The sequence below is a fragment of the Phaethon aethereus genome (assembly GCF_964289735.1).
Source record: "Phaethon aethereus genome assembly, chromosome: 3".
NCBI classification, from domain to species: Eukaryota; Metazoa; Chordata; class Aves; order Phaethontiformes; family Phaethontidae; genus Phaethon; species Phaethon aethereus.
Window position 1 is genome coordinate 121,989,405 of NC_138576.1, and position 23,896 is coordinate 122,013,300.

The 23,896-nt window shown below is 39.5% G+C and overlaps 1 protein-coding gene across 1 annotated transcript in view; it reads right to left on the minus strand.

Moving 5' to 3' along the window:
* The window catches only part of MACROD2 (mono-ADP ribosylhydrolase 2), a gene marked incomplete at its 5' end in the record, with an annotated part of 899,733 nt that overhangs the window by 243,882 nt on the left and 631,955 nt on the right, over positions 1 to 23,896 (minus strand). Inside the window, one exon of the mRNA XM_081997745.1 lies at positions 19,271 to 19,344. Within this exon, the coding sequence (XP_081853871.1) occupies positions 19,271 to 19,344 (74 nt within the window). The remainder of the gene's footprint in view (positions 1 to 19,270; positions 19,345 to 23,896) is intronic.

Here is a 23,896-nt window from a genome sequence, read left to right on the forward strand (position 1 = left end):
TCTTGATCTATGTTTTATATATTAGTGGCACTTTCCGAACTTCTGAAGGTTAAACAAAATGTCCTGAAGACATTATTTTAAGCCCAACTTGATACGATCTGAAGCAAAATGACAAGAAATTGAACCAGCCCAGGCACCAAGCTAGACAACCAATTTTTTTTACGTGCCAATTCCTGCATTGCTTTTGTTTTTAACTGAAACGTGACCTGCCAGTAAATGAACAGCCAAGTGCTTATTGTCACCAGATCTCTGAAGTGACAAGTCTTTAATAAGACTGCCTTCTGCAATAAACCTTTTTTGCAAGAAGAGATGAAAATTGTCCCTCAAAACTTATTAGACAGACTGGATTGATTTATTTAACAGTAGAATAGAATAGCAAGTCATGAAAGATAAAATAATTATCTTAATAATGTCCACTACAATGATGAACTGAAGCAGTTTGTACATTAGTAGGCTATTTATGTACGTTTTGATTGCATTAGGTTTCTCTCCCTATAGTCTCCTCAGAGGTGCACTAACAGTTCTGTAATTCACATCACTTTGTGGTTTATTACCAAGAGTGCAACAATTAATACTTCACTTTCTTCCCAATTTTTAAAGCAAGCATTTTTGCCTTTTTAGTAATTGCCAGTGGCAGTATGACAGAAGGAAGAGGGTAATGTATACCATTTTTTGCATAATATTTTGATATTTATAACATAATTTTTTGTTCTTTGGTTTTTAACCCTTCCCAGATGGGTCATTTCCAGACACAGCTATATCACATCCTCTTTTCTGTTGTCAAAAAATAAAATCCAAAAGTAATTCCTGGTGAACAGAGACCATGGGTGGACTCACGGCATTACTGAAACACGGAAATGCCATATTGTCCACTCCCGAAAGTGCTGCTTTACATCCAATCTTAGCCTGTGTGGCCAAGAATCTGAAATAAGGGGAAGACTCTCAAAATCCCACAGCAAAGGGCATTTCCCAACCAAATGATTCTTCTAGCACTGACGACAGCTGAATACAGGCAGCAAGGACAATCTGTGCTTTCCATTCAAAATCACACCTCAGCAAGAGAAGTAAGAGCAGAAATAACTGTTTCCTCTGTTGGCCAACCTGCAGCACAAGAGCAGCAGAAGATCAGAGAAATATACTGAGGTCCCCAGGATGAGGAAAGACATGCAAGAGGAACTGCTGGATTCACACAGGCTTTGGTGGCATTTGTTTGGGGTTTTTTTTGTTGTCTTTTGGTTTGGGGTGGGTTGTTTTTTTTTTTTGGTGGGCGAGTTTTTTGGTTTCTTTTTTTTGTTACTGCTGGTTTTTTAATGAAGAAAAGCTTGAAGAAATGGAGCCATTATGGAGGTGTAATAAGGTTACACTGAAACCACTGAATATATTTTTCAGTGGTCATTCAAGATTGCCTGTTGCAACTTCAGTTCTTCCATTGTATCTCATTTTGCATCCAAAATGAACCGTCTCTCTTTACAGGCTACAAATCAACCTCAGTGCATGGGATTCTCTCACATTTAGCAAGGCATTTAAGGCGCATTTAGTAATACAATATTCGTATATATTTATCATGGCATCTTATATTGCCTTAACACTGCAGAAAAAATAATTGATATGATTTCTTTAAAATAAAGAGACATACCTTCTTTGTCATGGTTTTCTGATGATTTCCACCTCTGTTTTAATTTAAATGCTATTAAATGTGTTTGGTTTTAAACAGCCTCTGAGAAATGATTAGTGATAAAAACATTTAGATAATAGTTCAGCTATTTTTGTTCACACTGACATATCAGATATGCCATTCTTTGATGGATTCTGAAAGGATGGAAGCAGTGTTACACAATACCCACCACCCCCTACTCTTTTTGTTAATCATCCCTAATCAGCTGTTGCTTCACAAATCAAATTTTTAGTCCTTTTAGGCATGCAGCATGATGCTAATGTGTGGCAACAGAACGTTGATTATAGACCACTGGGTAGCCCTAGTTGCCCCATTAGTGGCATCCAGCTGTCCAGATTCATGCATGAGCAAGAAGGATTTAATAAGTTAAGATGAAGAGCAGTGAAATGCCTGTGATGCAAATAAGGACAATACAGAAATAATTAGTGTGAGGGAAACCATCTTTTCAAAACAGAATTAGTTCTGAGGAAAATGACTGTAACTTCATTAATTACTAGGTGTATGTAAACTTTTAAACTAAACTGCTTTGACACCACAGAGGAATGCAGGATATTACAGAATTCCCATACATAATTATGAAAGTGAAATTGAATTATTTCAGAAGTTGTATGAACCATTCCTACCCGGTGTGTGAGAATACAATTCTGACAATCGTGTGTCTATTCTGAGATTATTAAAAAGCATCAGCATTTAAGAACTAACAAAAAAATTGACTATTTACACCATAAGGAATGGTATTTCTTCTTATTCCGAATGGAACGAAATGAGCAGAGATATTATTTGTGGAGATACTAACCTCATCACACAGTGCCAAACCCATGCACTGACCACACTCTGCAGTTCTTGTCTTGCCCAGAAAAGCAGCAACTCACTGGGTGCAGAATGCTGGAAAAAAGTCACAGACATTCTTCCAAAGAAATGCTGCCTCGTGTATATTGATGACAAAGTCAAGTGTCTCAGCTGAAGGAAGTCTAGAATTGTTGCATTAAAGTCTTTCAGAGACAGGACAGCCATGTTTGTTTCAATTCAACAAAACAGGACTTTTACTCCAAATGACTTAGACATCGGTGTTTTAGAAAATATTTTTAAAGCTTCTGTTAACCCTGTTTCTGGCAATGATGAACACAAAAGCAGAGTGCAAGAAACTGGGCATTCCAAGGTCTACAGTGCTAAAAACATCCATGAACAGTCTGAGCACAATTCGAAGGATTAACTGTTTTGAAATCATTTCGTTAATACAGCTACTCTTCTGAGATCCCTGTGTTTTCAGCTGTAGGAAGCATCACAGTATCACTGGCCTCAAACTTAAATGCTGGTAACATAGGAAAGCTGTTATTTTTAGTGTCATCTTTTAAAATCAGAATCTGGATGCTTACATATGGAGAGTTTCTGTATTTTAAAATGTAAAACACTTCTGAAAGAAAACATGGAGCATTCAGAGTGCTATTATTGTACCCTCATTGTTCATTATCAACTATCATTCCTTCATTTACCGTTTTGTTCCTCCATTACTCAGTGATAAGGGCTTTTCTAGAGGTCAGTCTCCCCGCTTTCCCCAACTTTCCCATGCCTGCTATTTTGTGCCTTCTGATCACAGCCTACAAAGGCCAAAATCCCCCACCACATGTTTCCTTCCAAATTTCACATACATCCCCAAAACATCATGGTAGTTCTTTACTTCTACATCCAATTGCTCTAAGTACTAACAAGCGTCAAATAAAAGTCTTGATGGTTGAGATTAGCCAATCATTACATTGAAAATGAACACAGTACTATTTTTCTTACTTTATACATCTTGGCCTAGATTTCCTTAGGGTACAGAATTTGGCTGTGTGTTATTCTGGTATAACAAACAGTCAATGGTTCCATAAATACCAGGGTCCAGCTTCTCAGCTCATGCAAATTAAATAGAGCTAAGCAGACTGACACTAGCTGAGGAAAAAGCTCTGTATATCTAATTATACACACAGCAAAAAAGTCACTAAGAGCTCTATCTCAGTTCAGCCTATTTTACGTAATTAACTGTATAATAAAATGTTCCATGATCAAATAGCTCGGTTCCTTTGAAGTACTCACTTTCCATTTCCTTCAGTAAGCACGTCTAAGAAGAAATTCCTTTACACGTCCATGGACATTTGAAACTATCAGCACTAGAGGCTGCCATTTTCTATTTTGTGCCTAATCCCAGCTCCTCTGGAGAGAAAAGCAAAAGCTCCAGCTGGGTGCTGTGACTGCAGAATCAGACTCTTTATATATATATATATGTTCATCAGCACAACTACAGTCACATTAGTTGTGATAGGGACCAAAGCCACGTTCTCCATTTTATTCTACACAGGCCAGTCTATCACAAAGGCCGAAAGGCTCAGCCATGAACAAAATGGTCTTGATTTGAATCGGTGACCTAGAGCTGAAAGGCTTGCCAAGTAACCTCCCGGGCTTCACTCTGTCTCTGTTCTTTAGTCCTCATTCTTAAAACAAAGATGTGTTCATTTTAAGCTCTGTTAACTTGGGGGGGGACGGGGTGGGGGATGGGGAGGGGGCGACGACACGGACACACAACCGTAATTAGCATGCCTCAGTTATATATCTGGTTCATTTCTTAAACTCCTTGTCAGTTCATTACTCCAATTTTTGACAAAGCAGCCTAGATTAAATCCATAAGTAAACGGATTTATGTCATTTAGTCACTCAGATTTTAAAAGACTCCGAAGACTCAGTGCATTGCCTTGCTCCTACAGGAGCTTATGTGCTATTCCCACTGACAAAATTTAAGTCCATTACATCATTATTTTCTAAATCAAAATTCTCTACATATTTTCGTAAATTCCTTCCTAGAATTAGTGTATACAGAGTCTGATAACTGTTAAGTTAAAATAACTTCTCTTTGGTTATCTCTGCTTTATTTCTCCCTAGAAGCCTTTAAGCCATTCACAGCAGTCCTTGACAGAATGTGCTGGAATACAATAATATGTCAATTAACTACAGTCAACCAGCTGCTAATACTATTTCTCCAAAATGTCTTCATTATTAAGGGAAAGCACTGTGGTGTGGCAACACGCTAGACGACTAACTGAAAAAGAAATTATGACCCAGTTCTATGAATAATTATATTGCATTTCCTAACATTTTCCTTTCACATTAATTAGTACAGTTGTGGTTTTAAGTTCACAGATCCAATTTGACCTCTTTTAGCAACAGCCCACAGAGGCCACCCAGGCAGCAAACCCCTATACTCATCATATATTTTCACTTGATAAAGCTTTATAAATTATACACCATCTATGGCTTCACAGTCATAGATGTTTTCATTAACTACTGAACATTTCTTCAAAACCACTTTCTAGAGCACTTAGAAGAAAATTATCTGGAAAAAAGGTAACAGCTGTAAATGACTGTGTATGGAATTACTCACATGGGTGCTAATTAATCTAGTCAAAAGCTGGGATGTGACAGCTCTGAAGACCTATAGAGCTCTGAAGCTCTATATTATAAAATATAGAGCTCTCTCTTGCATGTAACATCATTAGGTCAAACACAGCCCAGGTGACACGTGTCTGAAAGCAGATAGCAGCTGGGGCCAGGGCTGCTTGGTGGCCTGAGTGAAATGCACTGTCTCGATCCAGTTCCAAAGTGACATGCGTCACCATCACAAAAAATGCTCCAGGAGCTGGCACAAATTGACACCCTTGTTGGCAGTCTCAGTGGCGACACCAGCGGCTGAAGGGGGTTTGTGATTACTCTGTTCTTTCACTCACAGACGTTGTCGTTTCTGATAATGCTGACATCTCAACACATCCACAGCACACCACCTTTCAACCACTTCCCTCCTTGCATCCTACTGGGCAGTGTCACTACCTTGGGCAGCAAAAACAGTATAAATTACCAAAATACCTTAGATGGCACATCCAGACTGTTTCTAGAGATACATTCTAATTACGTTCAAATTTCATTACTTTTCTAAATAAATCTAAGTTTGAGCAGTAATGCAGTGCATAATCAACAACAATACATCATTAAAATATAGGACTGCTGCATTGTAGTTCAGAGACAGTAAATGGTTTGATAACATTACATGTTCAATTTTGTTTTAAATAACAGCTGTCTGTGCTTCTCAGTGTCCCTGCAGGAGGAGAAAAAAAAAAAAAAATCAAAGCTAATGCAGAAAAAATACTACTCCCCTCCCCCTTTCCAAAAGGAATTCTTCAACTATTCAGTCAATTCAAATCTAAAAATAACTGGAAAAAAATACTTGGAAAGAAAAAAGAATGGCTTCCGAATTGCATATTAATTGCTATACCCAATTGTAACTTTCTTTTGCACTAGCAAGTAACATCATTTGTGCCATTGTAAGGCTCTCGAGAATCCTGCCAACACAGAATGTGCATGTCAAATAATTGATTCAACCTGCCACTTCCCACAGGGTCAATAAGGAGCAGCTGGACTTGAAATCCCTACCTAAAAACAACAGCTGCAATACACAAGATAGACCAGAAGCAGAGGCACAGTCTTTGCTTCCTCTCTCCTGATCCAAAGCACTTAGGGAACTGCCCAGGAAATAGAGCAGAATATCGAGACAAGCTCACCACTCACGCAGGGGGCAGAACAGGGATAACAAAGTAAAAAAAAATGCAGAGGGAAAGAAGGTACAAATGAGGGGAGAGCAAGACGTACTGAACCTGCCTGATCCCTGTATCGAGAGTTCATTTTTATTCTATGCAACTGTTCCGGATTATGTAGGACATCCAAAAGCAACTTCTTCCACTAGCAAGCTTCAGAAAACCCAGTAGCTAATGATGCGCTTTCAGGTTTGATTGCAGCTTTCACTTTCAACTGGGTGATCCGGGAAGTAAGAAACCAGCACTTCGCTACTCAAGTTCCTGCAATACTCTAGGTAAAAGACAGCGTCAGCCTGCCTTGCTCCCACTTACTCCCAGTCCTGTCCAAAGGGAAAAAAACCATACACACTCTTCATGACTACCACGGCTCAACATCTGCCAGACCTTAGCTCATCAGACCGCAGCAGGATCCCTTTTTCCCCCCCATGCAAAACGTAGAAGGTGCCTATAAATTGCCAATAAAAACAGGTTACTGACCATTTACATGGAAATCCCAGTTCACTAAGCAATCTGGCATTGAAGCAATATTTATACTTGTTATCATCTGCCTGTAAAGAATTCTTTATTCTCGTAATAGTCTCTGAAAAATCTTAGTTACTTATTTCCCTCTCAGCTGCTGCTATTTGGAGGCATCATACAAGCTAAATTTATTTTTGTAATACCACGGCTCTAAATTGCATGTAATGGGATTGTCCCTCAAATACATCTCTGTCTCAAAGTGAGCCTTGCCGAATCTGAAACATCATACTCTCAACAACACAAGCACTAGTAAATATACAACTATATTTTCTGTAAATACTTGTACTTTGAACATGGGAGCAAATTCAGCCTTTTCATTACCCCATGTAACAAACACTAACACTGCCATCATTAAAGATACTAATGCCTGCCCTTCCTCGTTAGCAACTGTGATACAAAAATTCTTTCCCTGCAAAAAAGCGCTCTCTGCTAAAATTTAGGAGAGCTTTGAGGACTGGTGTTAGTCTATAGAAGCTTACCCTCTGGATTTACACTCAGAACTTTGAAATACAAGTATCTTTGATCATCTGCGGTACTGCGGTTTCTTATATATGCAACTCGATCTTGCTAAAAGGAGCTTCAGCACCAACAGTATGCCAGGCACTTGCCAAATGCCCATGATAACTCAGACCCCATCCTGAGGAGCACACATGCACAAACCACCTGTAGTTACAATGAGATTTTATTCTCATATGATATGCCCCATAAAAATCACACTGGAAAAAAATGCCTAGGGTGTTCTACAAAGACAAGTATGCATGTTAATTAGATATTGCACTTATGCTATATAAAGCTGTGTCAATGTTCATATAATCCCCAAAAAATCAAGTGCAGTTACGCCTCAACTGTCTGAAGGGAAATCTATTTGCTTTGTAAATATTAATGAACTTAATATGGTGTCTGTGAGGAGAAATTGTAACAGGGAACACAGAGCAGCGAGGCAACAGGGTCATGGTGAAAGTCAGCAGGACTCAAGCACATAAATTCTACTGTGCCTTTTGAAACATTTCTCCATCATGAGGTTATCGTCATACAGATCACATATTATTTGTATGCAGTCCCAAAGGAACATGTTTGTTTAAATGTCCGCAGGGAAGAGGTTATCATCTGACAGGTATCAAGACTAAATTAAGGGAATTCACAGCGCTATGTGGTAAGTTTCTTTCGTATTAGGGCAAGGTTTGCGCATTCACTTCAAAGCGCTAAGCAGCAGTGCAAGGTCAAAGACTTTTTCCACACACAGAAAAGACATTTGACATGTACTCTTGCAAAACAAGGTGAAAATAAAAAGAATTAATGAAATTAATTAAATATGTTGTATTTTAGCAATAAAACAACAGTTACATATTAACATCTCAACTAAACGATAAGACTACGAATATCCAAATAGAAGACTAAGGCTTTTTAACCTTTTGGTTTACAAAACCCAAAGGGTCTTTAAATGAAAGATGAAATTTTCAGTAGAAGAGGCTGGAAGTCACATATAAAACCCTTTCCCCCAAACTGAGAACATGTAGCTGGATTGAGGCCTAAAATACACAGTCCCTTGTAACTGTGTGGAAAAGACAGATTGAAGAGTCCAGAAAAGAACATAGAACCTGAAAAATCCCTTCCTCACACCTCATCAAATCCATAACGTTTGGAAACAGGCTTATGAAAGACCATATTTCTTGCAAGGGGGAAAAATCAGAAAGACACCTACCCCCCAGGCTTATTGTGCATTGATCATGTGGATGAACATGCAGCAGCTAGTTCTTCAGATTTTATTTTAGACTGCAGTACTAAAAACTATGGCAGTGCATTAGCATGTGGTATTTTTTGTCTAAGAGCGAAGACATGACAAATATACTGGCCCAGAAAAGTTCAGTACTTCTGGTTCAAAAAAGCATCCCAAATTCAGTTCTGATAATATTAAAATGCATTCCTGAATCAGGGTGAAGACAGACAGAAAAGCAGAGAGACACGGGCAATGCCAACCTGGTTATTTACAAAGCATAATTGCAAGTAAAATCTGTGTTCTGTGCCATGGTGACTTTTATTTCAACTGTAAAATTATACTGCTTTTAAACCTACTTAATTCTGCTTTAGCCCTCAGCCAGTATTTGTCATCTTAACCACTGATCGTTTTCCAGTTATTTTACTAGTCCCAAAGTACATTCATCATCTTTTTTTAATGTAAAAAAAGAAAATAAGACTTTAATAAACTAGTCTATTTTACTGTAAACAGCCTGTGCTAGCAAAAATTAACCTTCCCTGTTATCTCATGAGAGATCAGGTTAGGAGCAAGGCGAGAACCTGAGCAAGTCTTTTTGTAGCCTTTGTTCAAAAAAAACTCTTCTCGGGAACCACTGTTTATTCCTACTGAAGTAAAGGATTTCATAGCTGACCTAATTTATTCTCCATTTTTTCATTAATCCTAAGTACATGTAAGAATCACATAACCTGTCCTGAAGTCTAAGTAGGAAGGTGATACACTCCCTTAAACTGTGCTCACATTTGAATTTAAACAAATTGTTCTGTATTAATTATCAGGTATTTTATCTTGGAAGCCCATCAGTCATTCCCATGTTTCCATGGGTTCCTAGTGTCAATGCTCCCCACATCCACGGTGCTCTTCTCATCTTGTTCTGTCATTTCATATGTAATAGACAGACCCATTTTTCACCTTGCCAGGAACACAGTATGATACAGAACCTATGAAGTATGTTGCCAATATCATCTAACCTATTAAATGTCAGAATCATATATCTCAAACTATATGTCAAGATGCTGTAGTCTAGCAGCAATAAACTCATTTTGTTCCTCATAGGGAATGCACTCCAGCTATAAGAATCCATGCAGGTTTCATTCTGTATAGATTTGATTGTGACCTACTGTTGATGGCTAACATGCTCAGAGATGATGGTAGGAGTCGGCCAGATAAAATTTCAGAGGGGAAGACAAAATAAAACTTAAGAAAATATTCTCTTTATAGTAAGGTAGCTTGTACCAGTTTGGTTCCTTGTAGGGTGATCTGATGCTTGCTCCAGTATGAAACTCACCTAATGTATTTTTATATTTTATTATTATTTCACCCTCACATGCCAAGCTGGACATTGTGCTTTGGGCAAAATTGTAGGCAACAACTGAATTTAAATCAAACAGAAGCAGCAGCTTTCCAGAAGCAAAACAGCTACGTGAGTTTATTGGAAACGGAACACCAAAAAGCAGACATCGTACACTCAGCAGGATGCCAGGAAAGTGCCATCAAAACAAAGCATGTGTTTTTGGCTTGTGCAGAAGGGTTGCTGCCCATGCCAGCAGAGTGGCTTCACTTAGCACCGCATTGTGCGCTGCGGCTGGCCAGGCAGTGCGGCCGTCAGCTGGTCGCCGTCCACCCCGACTGCACATGCTGGGCTGCACAGCTAAAGCACCTCCAGGGCACTCGGAGAGGCCCGAGTCACACAGACAGGTATTTCTTGTCTGCAAAGGCCGATGAACGCGTGACCTGAGAGTCAGTTCAGAGAGCTGAAAACCTTACAGCTGAAGGAACCCCCTAAATCCGACATCCTCCACAGGCTGCGGCTGTGGAGACAGAGGCTGGGCGCTGGACTCCCTGCCCCAAGGTTGGGCCAAAAGGACCCTCCCCTGTTTCTGCCAGCACCCTGCTGAGTACTGGGTGGCTGACTGGCATCAGGAACAGACCTCAGCTGGCCACCTGGTTTATCTGCTGCTGGTGACTGTCTGGACATACCTACCCTTGACAGACAGCTTCCACTGCGAGTCTCCCAAAACTCTGTCTTCATGATGGGAGCCTCCGTGCAAACCTCCACAGAGCCAAAAACATCCTTCTCCTGCCTGTCCTTCCTCTTGTCCCATCTCAGCTCAATTCCTGCTAAGATCCAACTGTAATCTGCAGATACAGCTCAGTTGGACATAGAAGTATAGCAAAACATAAATCACAAGAGATTTATTAATATGAAGAACTCAGAAGCAAAACAAACATTGTAACAATAATTTCTCTGTTACCCAAGAAGTATTTTATCTGTGTATCTCACCAGAGCTACATGGATTGCTATTCCTCATTTCTTTGTCTGTTTCTTCCTACGTACCCACAGGGTGAAGAGCACAAGACAATTTAAAGAAAACAGTTTCCAGAAGGGTAACAACAACTGCATCTGTGCAAAACGAAGGCTGGACCTCTTCTGCATTGGGTTGATGTGACAAGCCAGTTGAAATTCCTGGGATTTCTGGCTGAAAGCCAATACTGAAATAAAGGGATGTTACTATGATCCTTTTCATCATGCAAAAAGTAACAGGGAAGAAGAAAAAAAGTAACATAGTTTCTATTTATTTTTTTAGGTCTTTTCACACAGCTCACTACAGTACCCAGCCTCCCCGACATGTACAGAAATCAGAAGGAAAATTAAAAAAAAAAAAAAAAAATCAAAGACAGTTGACAAAATCTCATCCCTGAACTAGTGACAGTTTTGTTAATTTAGTTATATACCTGTAGGATTTTTGAGCTATTCGGGTTCCTGTTATCATAACTGCCATTAAATTGTAAGGATAAACAGAATAAATGCTTTGACAAATTTTAATTATTTGATAGTTAACTACTGTAAACATAAAAGAACCCATGCAGAGACCTGTCTTATTAGTGACACTCATTAGCTGGAATGGGGTTACAGGAATTATTATTTATGCAGTACTCTAAGCATGTATAAACCTTTACAAAGATGTATTGACTGGAAATATCTACACTATTCATAAAAGTGGATTTCCTTGATCCTCAACAAATTTTAGGGGGAAAGGGTGACAGAAAGCCATGTTTCCAACTCTTCTTCCCCTCTCCCCCTTTTTATTTCAGTCACAAGTGAGTAACATTGGGACATTGGTCACATGGGGGACATACAGCAATCACAAGCTCCAACATTTCTTTCCAGGAGGGATGCCTTCCTGCCTTTCTCTCAATAGCTGTATCAAAAATAACAAAAGCTTTTTAAGTTTAATAAATAAAGTATCATGCGTAATGAATATGGGCTTTGTCTGCTTTGCTTTATCAGCCTTCTACCTGAATAGCAGTCTGAAGAACATATAAGAAAGCATCGCTGCCTTGGCAGCTTACTTATCATTTCAGAAAATGACTTGTCTGTTGGGATGATAGTTAGGTTTGGGCTTTGGGGACAGCACTGAATCTCTTTGAGCCCAGTGAGAGAGCAGCTACACAGAGCAAGTAAATCATTTTAATTTTGTACAAGTTGAAAAGCATTTTTTCCTCGACTTCAGCAAGATGACAGTGGCATGATGGCTGATTTTCATTTCAATCAGAGCAGCATATGATTACCACCTAATTAGAATGTAGAAATAGAAAGGAGATCATTTTTTAACCTACCCAAGAGAACAGTGCTGGGGGAGGGGAGGAGATTATGTTAATCAAATGATACTGGCATATAAGAGCTACCAAAATAGCCGCCTGAATTTTTATCGGCACCCTTACTGTCCTTGAGGATCTGTCAGTGGCTTCAATCGGAACCTGTATTTTCAGAGCTTTATTTCTGAGTAATAAATATACTTTAAAACAAATACATGTCACTGCAGGCCAAAACCTGTCGTAAAAGATATTACTTTAGGCAGAAATACTTTTTTTTCCCCCCAAAATAAATTACGCTTAGTTTTGTTGACAACTGTAAAACCGTAAGCATGAAAACTATCCAAGCAAAAACAAAAGTAATACTATCTTAGGGGAAGTTGTTTGCATTAATTAAAAAAAAAAATTGCTTTCATTAATTAAATATTGTCAGCTAGCTACTCCACTCCTTTCTGGAATAAATGTAGAAACTTAGCTGCTCTGCCTAGGGGAATATAACTGAAGTTACGTTAACGGAAACTGCATCAGACAACATTTTCCAAGACACGCTGTCTCCATCTGCATCCTTCTGTAGAGACAAAGACAAGACCTCATCTCATGATGCCACTTTGTTTAATTGTCTCTGAAGACTGAAAAGCTAAAATTAGGCTGCTGAGACCACCAAAGGGAGGGCGGAAAAAAAAAAAAATTAATAACGAAATGATCTTTCAGGCAAGCAGTCCACAGAAATACCCATTGGGTTGCGCTGATGTTTTCATGGGCTCTGGAGGTAAAAGCAACTTTTTGTTAGTTGCCTGACCCGACTTTGAAAGGAGAGACATGAGAAACATTCCTACCCTGCTGTCTTACAACTGCTAGGTAAACGCCTAGGTAACATAACACTGCATAGCGTAGATACGCCAGACTAACGTGGTACCCAAATGGATACCATGGGGTGCCATGCTTACCTGCAGAAAGCTGCACATGACACAAAGTTGTGATCACATTAGTTCACCCCAAAATAAAGCTGTAGTTTTTTTAAAAAGCTCACTGAGGCACACCATGCACTACCCTGCCTTGTGCAATAGTGAGCAGTGGCAACTCCCTGTGCTCTGTGCTTGCAGGCAGTGGCTGTCCGGCAGGACATCTACCTCTTTCCAAACTAGGCACCAGTAACTTGGCACCACCGTAGGTGCTTGGGATATCCTGCCTGGCACACAGATATCCCTCTGGAGGCCAATGGCTCTCCTGTGCTGTATCTGCCAGCCCACACAGCAGTCCTGTCCTCCCTCAGGCACCTAAGACCAGTGCTCTTTTTATTTCAACAACAACTCTTTTGAGCCAAGATGCCTCAAGCAGGCTTAGGGCCTGGGTGGCCAACATAGAGCACAGCTGGCTGAAGTCCTGCTGGACCTCTCAGCTGCATCTTACACTTGAGAAAGCTGCTTCCTCACCACCCTACTCTGGCCCTTCCTGACCAGGGGGAGACACCTGCTTAACACAGCATCAGGGTGACAAGCTCCATGAGGACAAGGAAAACAGCATAATCCCTGAAGCTCTGCTTTCTCATCGCAGATCTTCCCTTCCTCAAATTCCTGCACACCCTCCCCATCCTTAAAAACTCAATTGCTCACGCAGGTGTTAACAGCAGGGTAAAAGTCCCTCCAGTCACATCCACAGTCCCCATTGCAGGGAGTGTTTCCTCAGCTCTCCTCTCTGCTCTCATATGCCCACAGCTCCTGCCGACGAGCCAAAGCCAGCCCAAACCCTGCATGGGTCACCAAGGCATGAGTATGGGAACCACTGCACAGGAAAGGTAATTCCACTTTAACGACCTCAGTAGTGGAAAATATCAGCATGATTTGGACAAAGCACAGTACAAAACAAAGCACAGGTGCAGGGCACCCATGTTGTGGTGTGCCTAACTTGACCAGGTGTTTCCTTCTGAAAATGTATGTCACAAGGAGTATAGCAAGCATGATCCTGCTGCTCGCACCAAAAACAGAGTTCCACTAATTTCAACTGTACTGGGATTTTGCTCATCCTGTTTTGCTGGAAACGTACAAATTTTTCTTGGCAGTGGGGTGATGCATAACTACTTGCCGAAACACAAGGACCTAAATATCATGTACTTCAGGCAAAATAAGAAAAAAAGGTCTCTTCAGGAATGGGTTGATTTATTTTTCCATCTATGTACTTTTAATCTGCATCAGTTATTTCAATGGAACATATATTGCAATTGCACTTTCCTGGTTGTTGTTCTACTGGGGTGCTTAATAAATGTTGTGAGATATTGTGCAAGAGAAAGAACAATACTTTGAACTAAATGTGCTGTTAAATTAAAGTCTTTTCTTGAGCAGTGAAAAAGTCCTGAGGCTTTTCATATCAGTGACATAAAGGTAAGGCATACACTGAACATTTTTTATTTTTCACCCTTTTGAGAAACATAGCATGTTACTGAAGTAAAAGCAAATAACAATTTCTAACATTGCAAATGTTTGAAGATACTCACCACAAAAAAAAACACCCCACAAACATAACCCTCTCCCCACCATCCCCAAAAATGTAGGGGGCAGTCCAGTATTTAAAGGTGTCACAATTCTGTTGTGATACCATTATGGGAAATCAGGTGGCAATATTTCAAACCTGGCCAAATTATCCCAGACAGAAACATTCTGAACTGTTCAAAGAGCTTAATGTGCATTTTTAAATGAATCCCAGTGTATCATTTCCTAAAGGATGGGATCCAATCCTATTTTGTGCTCTGAAGAATTCTATTAAACCTTTAGAGCACTTTGTGAAATGTGAAAATGCAGTTTGCTAAAGAGATAGCCTAGGTGGTCTGCAGTAAATTAACCCAGTACTGCTGACTGTGACCATTCTTGTGAGTTTGCTCCAAGGGATTTCTACGCTTACAGTATAACACCATTTACCAGCTTCTAAACTAGATTTGCCCTCTGGCTGCCAGTCAGCAGACCTCAGTGTAAAACATGGCCAGAAATTAGTTTGACTAAGAGTTGCATTTCAAGATGAGAACAGTGCTGTGTGTTACGTACAACTAAGTCCAAACCATTACTTACAATACTGTTGTTTTTCCCCAGTGGACTTTACGTAGTTAAGTTTTAGACTGCTAGACTATGATGGCTGCTGCCCTGCCTAGCTGGTGTTCCCTGTTCAGTAAATTACAATAGATGTCTCTCTGTGTTGCTTTGTAACAATTAACCTCAGAAAGGAGCTAACTCCATTTGCATGGTAATGAGACATTCATCTGAGTGACATTGGAGTTAAGCATGCTAATAAGTTTTTATGCAAACACCTGAGAGGTCAAGCACAACAATGGACTCGGATAAGAAAACCTTTTATTAAATGCAAATCACTTTTCTTGTAAATACTATGACACAGAACTTCATAGGACTCTAACACAGTTTGCAAGAGTGGAGTCACTTAGGTTATATTTTCAGACCCCCAGGCTGACTAAGGGATATAGCCAGTGATTTATTTATATTTTATATTAATATCAGTGTGGATAAAATCTTCATTATAGCATCAAAGGAGAGAAGTACTACAGGAAGGTAGAGAGGAGAAAACAACAATATTGCCTTATCTTTCACAAATTTGTCACAGTTTCCTGGGATGCAGAAAGGCAGATAAGACACTGCTGCTGTGGAGCACAACAAAAGTCTTAAAATTTGTCAGGTTTCCATCTTAGTCACCTGTCTGGTTTTGCCAAGTGTATTTTTATGTAGGCAAATTTCCTAGTGAGCGGGCTATCATTTTGGTCTCTATCTTGCACTAAAACTTCTAGAATTCATTCAATCAATTCAAATTCCACACTCAAAGAGTTTGAGATCTTAGTTAGGACAACCAGTACCAGACACTACTGGGGGATAACCGGCTGCCAAATATTTTTGAGACTAAAGAAGCAGAACCTGGACAGGATTTCTCAAAGACAAGGCAGCTTGCACACAAAGTAATGAAAGGAAGAAGCTGACTTTGATTCATCAAACTCTGGCACAGCCAAGTGCAGGAGGCCTCTTTCGTTCAGGAGAGGCCATTAGCAAGACACGCTGACTCATTTCGACAGCGCACACAGTGTCAGGGGAGTGGTGCTGGTTAGCGATAACACGAGTGAAACATGGGCAGCCCTCTGAAAAGCAGGTCTCGTGGCAAACCATTAAAGGTTTTGTTCACAGACTAGTACATGTGAATTTAAATACCCAGTGGTATTTAAACTCCCAGTGGGAGTTGCTCTGTCTTTAGGACAGAAGCTTATAGAAGAGGCTATCTGCAGTGAGAGAAGACCATCTTGTTGAGACGCAGAAAGTCCCTTTCATTTCCATTGCTGTACGATGAGCTACTTCTGGGAAAAGTTTGGGTGATGTATAATACTACTCCTCAAAGCCCAAAATCCAACCCAAGGCAATAAGTGTACACAATATAAAAGGGATCAGATAGACACCTGGCACAGTTCTTTTAAACCAAATGAACTATGCACACCATGCATTAAATAACAGCAACCCAACAACTGTATGCTTCTCGAAGATCCCTTTCACTGCATAAGTTACTGCTACCTTCAACAGAATTGCAAAATACTTTTATTTTGCTACTGACCATTTATGACATGTAAAACATGCTAGTATGCTATCGTCTAAGTAGATTGCAGAAAAACCTTACAAAGAGGGAAAGCTTTGTACAAAAAGTTACAAAGCTATGGATAACCGGACCCTCAAAACGTATCTTGACTGAAATAGTACTCCACCTCCTTCGAAAATTAACCAAAGCTCTTGGGGATTAGGTCTGAATTGTCGTATTCACCGATATGTAATCATTGCATCAAATGCATCACACGTACGTCTTCATCAAACAACACGAGACCTCAACTTGGTGAGTTTGGCATTCAGGGTGTTAGGAAACATCTAATACAGTAACTATTAGCTATACTAGTCCAAACTCAAACAGCTGTGATGTAAGCACAGTAGGATACTTTTTAACAATTGTTTTGTAGTCAGGACAGCCTTGGCTCTTTTCACAGTCCAAACATTGTAAACTACAGCTACTTTTCAAAAAAGAATTCAAATTAAACTGGAGCTTGTGGGGAAGAAGACAGGAGGTTTAGAGCTAGGAAATCAAGAAGGCCAAAAACTAGAAGATAATATGTTAGAGAGAGTGAGAAAGGAGGAATTGTGCATCTTTAGTGTTCATAGTTTACACTAATCTGTATAGACCATAAATACAGTGGCATTTTGCAAACGCAGGTCAAAATACATGAAAAATTATTGTAACTCAGATAAGAGTAATGAACATGTATGATAAACATTGTCACTTCAATCACTATCTGCTTCCAGAATAGACATGAAGCTTTCCAAGGACAAGGGAGGAACTCAAGTGAAGTCTGTGGAGGGAACCAGGAAAATGTGGAAGCAACATGCTAACTACAAGAAAGATGGAAAGGTGACACACAGGGCATATGAGAGTTTCCAGGCCAGAAGCAGAAAAAGGGAAGACTCAGAGTGTGTACTGAAAGTGAAAATCATCTTATAGCTGAGAAGCAATGTCTGAACCATAGAGCAAAATACTTCAGAAAATGGTTTTCATCAAGAAAAACTTCTACACTTTTGATAGGCAGTCCACCAAATCAAGTCAGGTTTCTTGTAATGACTTTTCTCTTAGTGGTATTAAAAGGTGTATACACAATACATACACAGCTTTCGAGGGAGAAAAGCTTACTTCTGGAGCAAAAAAATTGGCTTTAGCCTATTTTTTTAAATTATGGAATAAAAATGCAGCTAAGAGAAATTGTAAAAGAGAAATTGAGCTGGCAAGGGTAGCACAAACATAGAGGTTCTAGCCTTACACTAAAGGGTTAAAATGACATCCTAACAGACCAGACTCCCAAAAATACAAGCCTAGAGCTATACTAGCCTAGTTAGAGCTAGGCTGATAAAGGTGACACTTAGGCACTTGTAGTGTTAATGAAGACTGTCCATCCAAACCTCCTGCTTCACTGCTCAGATCTTCAAGTCACAGGAAGCTACCAAGTACTCAGTGCTACAAAGAACCAGTGTCCAAACACACACACTCCTTAGTGTACCTTTCAGAAATCAGGTTTGAAAACCTCAACTTACCGTTCCAAACTCACAGTATTTCTTCTCAGTTCAAAGTTGGTAAAAACTGAAACAAACCACATAAACCTGCTAAATTCATACTCTCACATATCACATTCTCTTGACAGAACGGCCCTCTGAATATATTGCTAGAGGAAAAATACTACTAATTATGTCCCTGTATCCAGTGCCTCTCCACCGGCTGCTTTGTTAAATATTTTCCGACAAACTGAACAACTCCAGCTGTCTGAAATCTGCTGGCTGTCATCATGAAGAAACAGGCATATCTTCAGTTTAAGACATTATGATTATTTTATTTGTTCTGTCACTTCTTTATTGCATTTCTCCAATTCAACACTAGGAACTATCAGCCTGCTAAGAACTCAAACCAAAAGACAAAAACTAGAAAGGGAAGATATGGAGATCATTCAGTTGAAAGCATTATTTTTTTCTTGTAAAAATAATCACCATCATGTTGTCACTGGAAGATGACCAGTCCTGTTAAAAATGCAGTTGTATCACATATTTAGTGAGTGTTCCAGGGAAAACAAACACTTAACTGTAAGCAAACCAAAAATTAATGAAAATAGAAAATACTATCATACAGCTCTTTACTGTAAAGTGACCCCTAGAACACCACTGACCTTTGGTGGCTGTTTCCACTGACAAGTGTCGTATACATTTCCTTTCCAAGAATCTCTCCATTATTACATGAAAACTCTGACGTTCAGAAACAGCTTAGGAAGAGAATAGTCTTTTACTTTGCCAGGAAAGATTACAATGCACAGGAAACACACAGAATGGTTTCAAACAAAAGTATTTCCCTTCAACTCCAGTGTAGCTTTTAAATATAACAGTCTTCCCCTAGCTAAACTGTCCTGACCTGATTTCACTGGTCTTAAGGCTAAATAATAAATAATAGAAGACTTCAAGGCTCAAGCCTATGTTTAGTTTTTTCACAGTTTTAGAGTCAAAGACCATAATCTTAAACAGAAACTTGGGAAATTTTTATTTTATTCCATACCTCATTGTGATACTTGCTTAACCATTCCTTAATAGTGTTAAGGGCAATAACAGCAGCAGGCTCATTTGGAAAACCTAAAGACAGAAGAAATGAGAGATCAATAAAAGGCACACATTTTTCTATACATATAACAAAACAAAAATCTGGATTCTCCTCCCCTATTTTTTCGGCTATTCTGAGGTTACAGTTCGTCAACTCCCTTCTTCACAGATTTGTATAAAGGTTTTAGGTAACATCAATAACTTTTTTTTTCTCCCCAGCTAAACAAATTGAAAATAGGGCCAATGACGTTTTCTTGGAATTTTTTTTCTTTTTTTGTTTTTTAAACCTCTAGTTTGGAAAGCTCCACAGCTGAAGAGAAGTAGAAACAATAGAGAACTATACACATCATACTAGGCAGGAAACAGTATCACACATATATCACAGTAACAAATACTAGGCTTACATTTCATGGCACGCAAGAAAAATTCAGATGTTTAAGGCATAACAGCTTTTTTAATGCTGGCTTTCTTTAAACCATCTGTCAGCAAAACTACACACCACTACGACCCCAATGCCATAGGCCTTATAAGCATAGAAAGGTTTGAGTTAGAAATCTCTTAATTTATGACCTAAAACATAACCAACAACTTTGGAAATTAAGGAATTCATGAAGCATAAGCATATGAATTTAAGGCCTGATGTTACATGACATACTAGCAATAGTAACTCCCCCCAGCACTAAACAATATCAGAAATCTATCCAGGGATACAGACTTTTTGCTTTGATGGTCTCTATCTATCAAATCTAAAGATGCTTTCATTACTTAGGCAGCCTTAATTTAATTTTCCTTTAAATTCCTAACTTGAGGGCAGCAAATAATTTTTTTCTGAGGATTTAAAAATAAAAACCCATAAGCTGTACGAATAGCTCTCAGTAGGTTAGATTTATAGAACAGTCTTTGAAGAGGTGGAGCTGCAGGCACAGTGCACAAGCAAGCAACAGGGCTAGACAGAAAGAGTCACGAAATTTGGCAAACTACTGCGTACATATAGCTTTTTCTACACCATACATCACCCTCGCACCATAAACTGAAACGCAGACACTGCAAAAATTAGTAGATGTGTCCAGCTTTTTGACCTGGCACATTACCCTCCATACTCGTATCTTCTTTAACACTCTTCAGAACTTGTGCACTGCTAGGTTAAAAAATTAGAAAAAAAAAAAAGAAAAGGAAAAAAAAAGAACAAAATCCTTCCACATCCCCAAAACATTACTCCCTGTAACTGGACTCTACAAGGATTTTGTCCAGCAGCATGCAAACTGTTTCGAAGCAAGAGATGCTACTGTTGCTTGATAGCTGTCAAGTAAAATGGTCAATGTTTGGGGAATACTGACATTTAGCATGTGCTTCCTTTGCACACATTTCTCAACAAAGCACATTTTTAAATTTTTTGAAATCTTTTTTTCCCAGATCCAAGATGGAAAATTAGCTAAAATCCTACAAGTGTTACTGTGGATACTTCCACTGCTGCTAGGAAAATATGTTCTTATGACATTTAATAATGCTGCTGATATCATCAAGGCATATTTCTTATGACACAAACTAATGAACACCAACGAAACCCAAAGCAGGGACTTCCAACAGCCTCATTTGCATCATATAAAGTAACAGACCTCTAAAACAGATCATCTGCTCAAATTAGCAATATCCTATCCAACAAACTGGGACTTTGTAACAGAAATGCTGTACCCTGAGCATGGTAGATCTGCTTGGACATACAATGAATGTCACGCAGAGGGACAAATGTATTTCAGACAACTGATATACCATTGTTTATGCACTGAATGGTTTATTTTCAGAACAATTCTCCCTCCAGCAAGATTAACTCTTCAGGCTTGTTTTTCACTCCCTAGCAGCAGGGTATTTGCCCAAAACTGTGATAAAGCACTGGCAATTTTATAGAATCTCTCTATAAATTGTACATTTAGAAAACTGCTGCCATACTAGCCAATCTTAAATACAAGCTTATCTAGAAAACTGGTGTTCAATTACTCTTAAGTAACCACAACGTAGAGGAAATAGTTCAGCAAGCAAAATAAAAAGCTTTGAATTCTGTGTATTATTTCAGAAAATATCCTGAAATCCCTAGAAGTCCTTTATGACCAGTTAACAAAAACCACAAAAAACCTGATTAGTATTTTACATGCATTTCTGGTAGTTTTAATGAAAGGATCACCCTATTGGCTTTACAGAGAACCAGGATGGAAATTAGTCTCCTGTTCCACACCCTGCACCAACACAAAAGACCCTGTCTCTCTGATTCTCAAACAGAAAAACATTTTGGTTTATAGGACTGGGTTAAAGGGAGATAAAGTGAGGTGAGATCTTTTTAAACATGTTTTTGTGTTGTTTTTATCTCTAAGCTACATTTGTCCACCATAACATTTCTGGTCCAGTCCCATACACACACCCATCCCCCTTCCCCACTTCCAGCGAAAAAGCAATCTCAGTGAGCACGTGGGAATCAAATTACTTGAGAGAAATGAGCTCGAGGAGCCTCACAGTTAACCGACTGCTGGAGCAGCAGCTCAGGCAATTCTGGCTAAAGGCTCAATTTCACAAAAGATAAAACAGGTAAAGTAATAAGAGTGACACTGGCCCATGTTACTGCAGTGAGTGCTCCTCCAGAATACTGAAAAGGACAAGGGCACAAAAAGGCAAAGAAGCTTTAGCCGTAAGGTAGAGGCAAGTAGTGCCTCCATAGGACTTCACTGAGTTTATGTGGCTGGAGAAAAAGGGAAGGCTGGAAGGTTGTATGTCATGGATAGGTGTGGGGTGAAGCGTGTTACCTATCCCCACACAGAGGCCTCTGACTTGGACTGGGCCTCCTGCATCCTCCAGTAGCAAAGCTGACATTCTGGCGACAAAAATGGTGCAGGCCATCTTTGGTTCCTGAAGAGCTGGGAACTTTACTGCAGTCTGCTGCGTTTTGCAGTGCCCACTAATCACATCTCACCATCTATTACCAGGATCTACTCCCAACCTTTCAAGTACAGCAAATCCTAGAAGCAAGCAGCCACCGCCTCTTGTGCCCCTCTCATCTTAGGAACCCTCCTTCAAAGTACTGTTTTATTCATTCCAGCTGATACCACAGTGGGTGCAAGCCTGATAAGTCAGTAGGAACAAGGGTGTGCAGAAAGTCCTGCAGGGTTTAAATGGTAGGTGAAGGAGCGATCCCATATGTGTGCATGGCCATGGCTGAGCCATGGTCATTCAACACTGCCAACTCTGGAAAGTATATCAGTGTTGACCATCTCCATGTGCCTGTCCCTATGGCGACATGGGAAAAGGCTGTCTTGCACCTGTGTCTCCAGAAACACTTGTTACTTCAGAATCTTTGTAGTTTGCTTGAAAACTGTTATGAAAATTCTCATGCCTTTGCCCAGTTGCTTCACAGCTAAAATGTCAATCTAGACAGGACAGCTGCCTTTGCATACGCCTTTAGAAAAGTGAGTGGCATCTTTAACAATGATTTGGGTACCAGCATCAGTCAAGCCAAGCTGAACCTGGAAACTTCCTCTCCTCCGCTTTGCGTGTTGTTAATAGATGTATATACTACTACATTCACTCCCTAAAATGAAAGACTGTGCCTTCGTACTCCCCACTACAAAAACCCCATCCTACTACCATCACATAAAAATATCTCATCTAAACTCTGCTGCTTTTGGTATGCCCTTGCACAGATATTACCTGTGGCGACAGCCTATGAAAGCTTTTAAAGGTCTTCAAACTTATGAGCTTCTGCACCTCTTTCCAGGACTTTACCACCTTATTCCTGGAAATTGTAACACTGACCTGAGAAATGGCTGCTGAAACAAGCTGTACACTGTGCAAGTTCTCACAGTCATCATGGCCATAATTTTCCAGAGAAGGCATGATAAGATCTGGCCAAGCTATTTTGAAAGATTTGATATTAAATAAATGTGCTGTTTTAGACAAAGAGAGTGTGGTGGAGAACTGAGAAACACAGTAACTGTAGAGATAAGTGTTGAAGTTCCCCTTACATTTTGTATTTATTCCCTGGAAAGCAAGCGGTGAGAACGTTAAGTCCCCCTGTTTCATCAACATAGAGAAAATTCCCTCTTGTAAATGCTCAGCCTTTTGTGCTTGGGGGATTTAGCAGAGAAACAGTCACGATATTGTGTCTATTACTGTATGCCTAATTTGTCTGTGCGGTATCTGAAAAACATATAGTAGAAGTTCTTCGATGAATAACAGTGCAACAAATACCTTGTGAGATAAAATTAATAGAAATCTATTTAAGGGACTCCCAAATCGTATGGAGATGCCGGTAGCTTTATCCATCTCTTTTACTGTGCTCAATCCAATGCTGCATCTTATTAAAAAAAAAAAAAAATCTAACTTACAATCAGGTAATGCCACCTCCCCATGAAAAGCCCATTAAAAAAAACATAAGTACTAAATAATCAACCTTTAATATAATATAACTGAAGATGATGATAAGCTAGGTTATAATACTAACAAGCAAATGCCAACCTAGAAAATCACTTCAGTAGCTGCAAGTTTAACTGAGATGCCTAATGTTTTCTGTAAATCAACTTATCCAGGTAAAAAAAGGCCT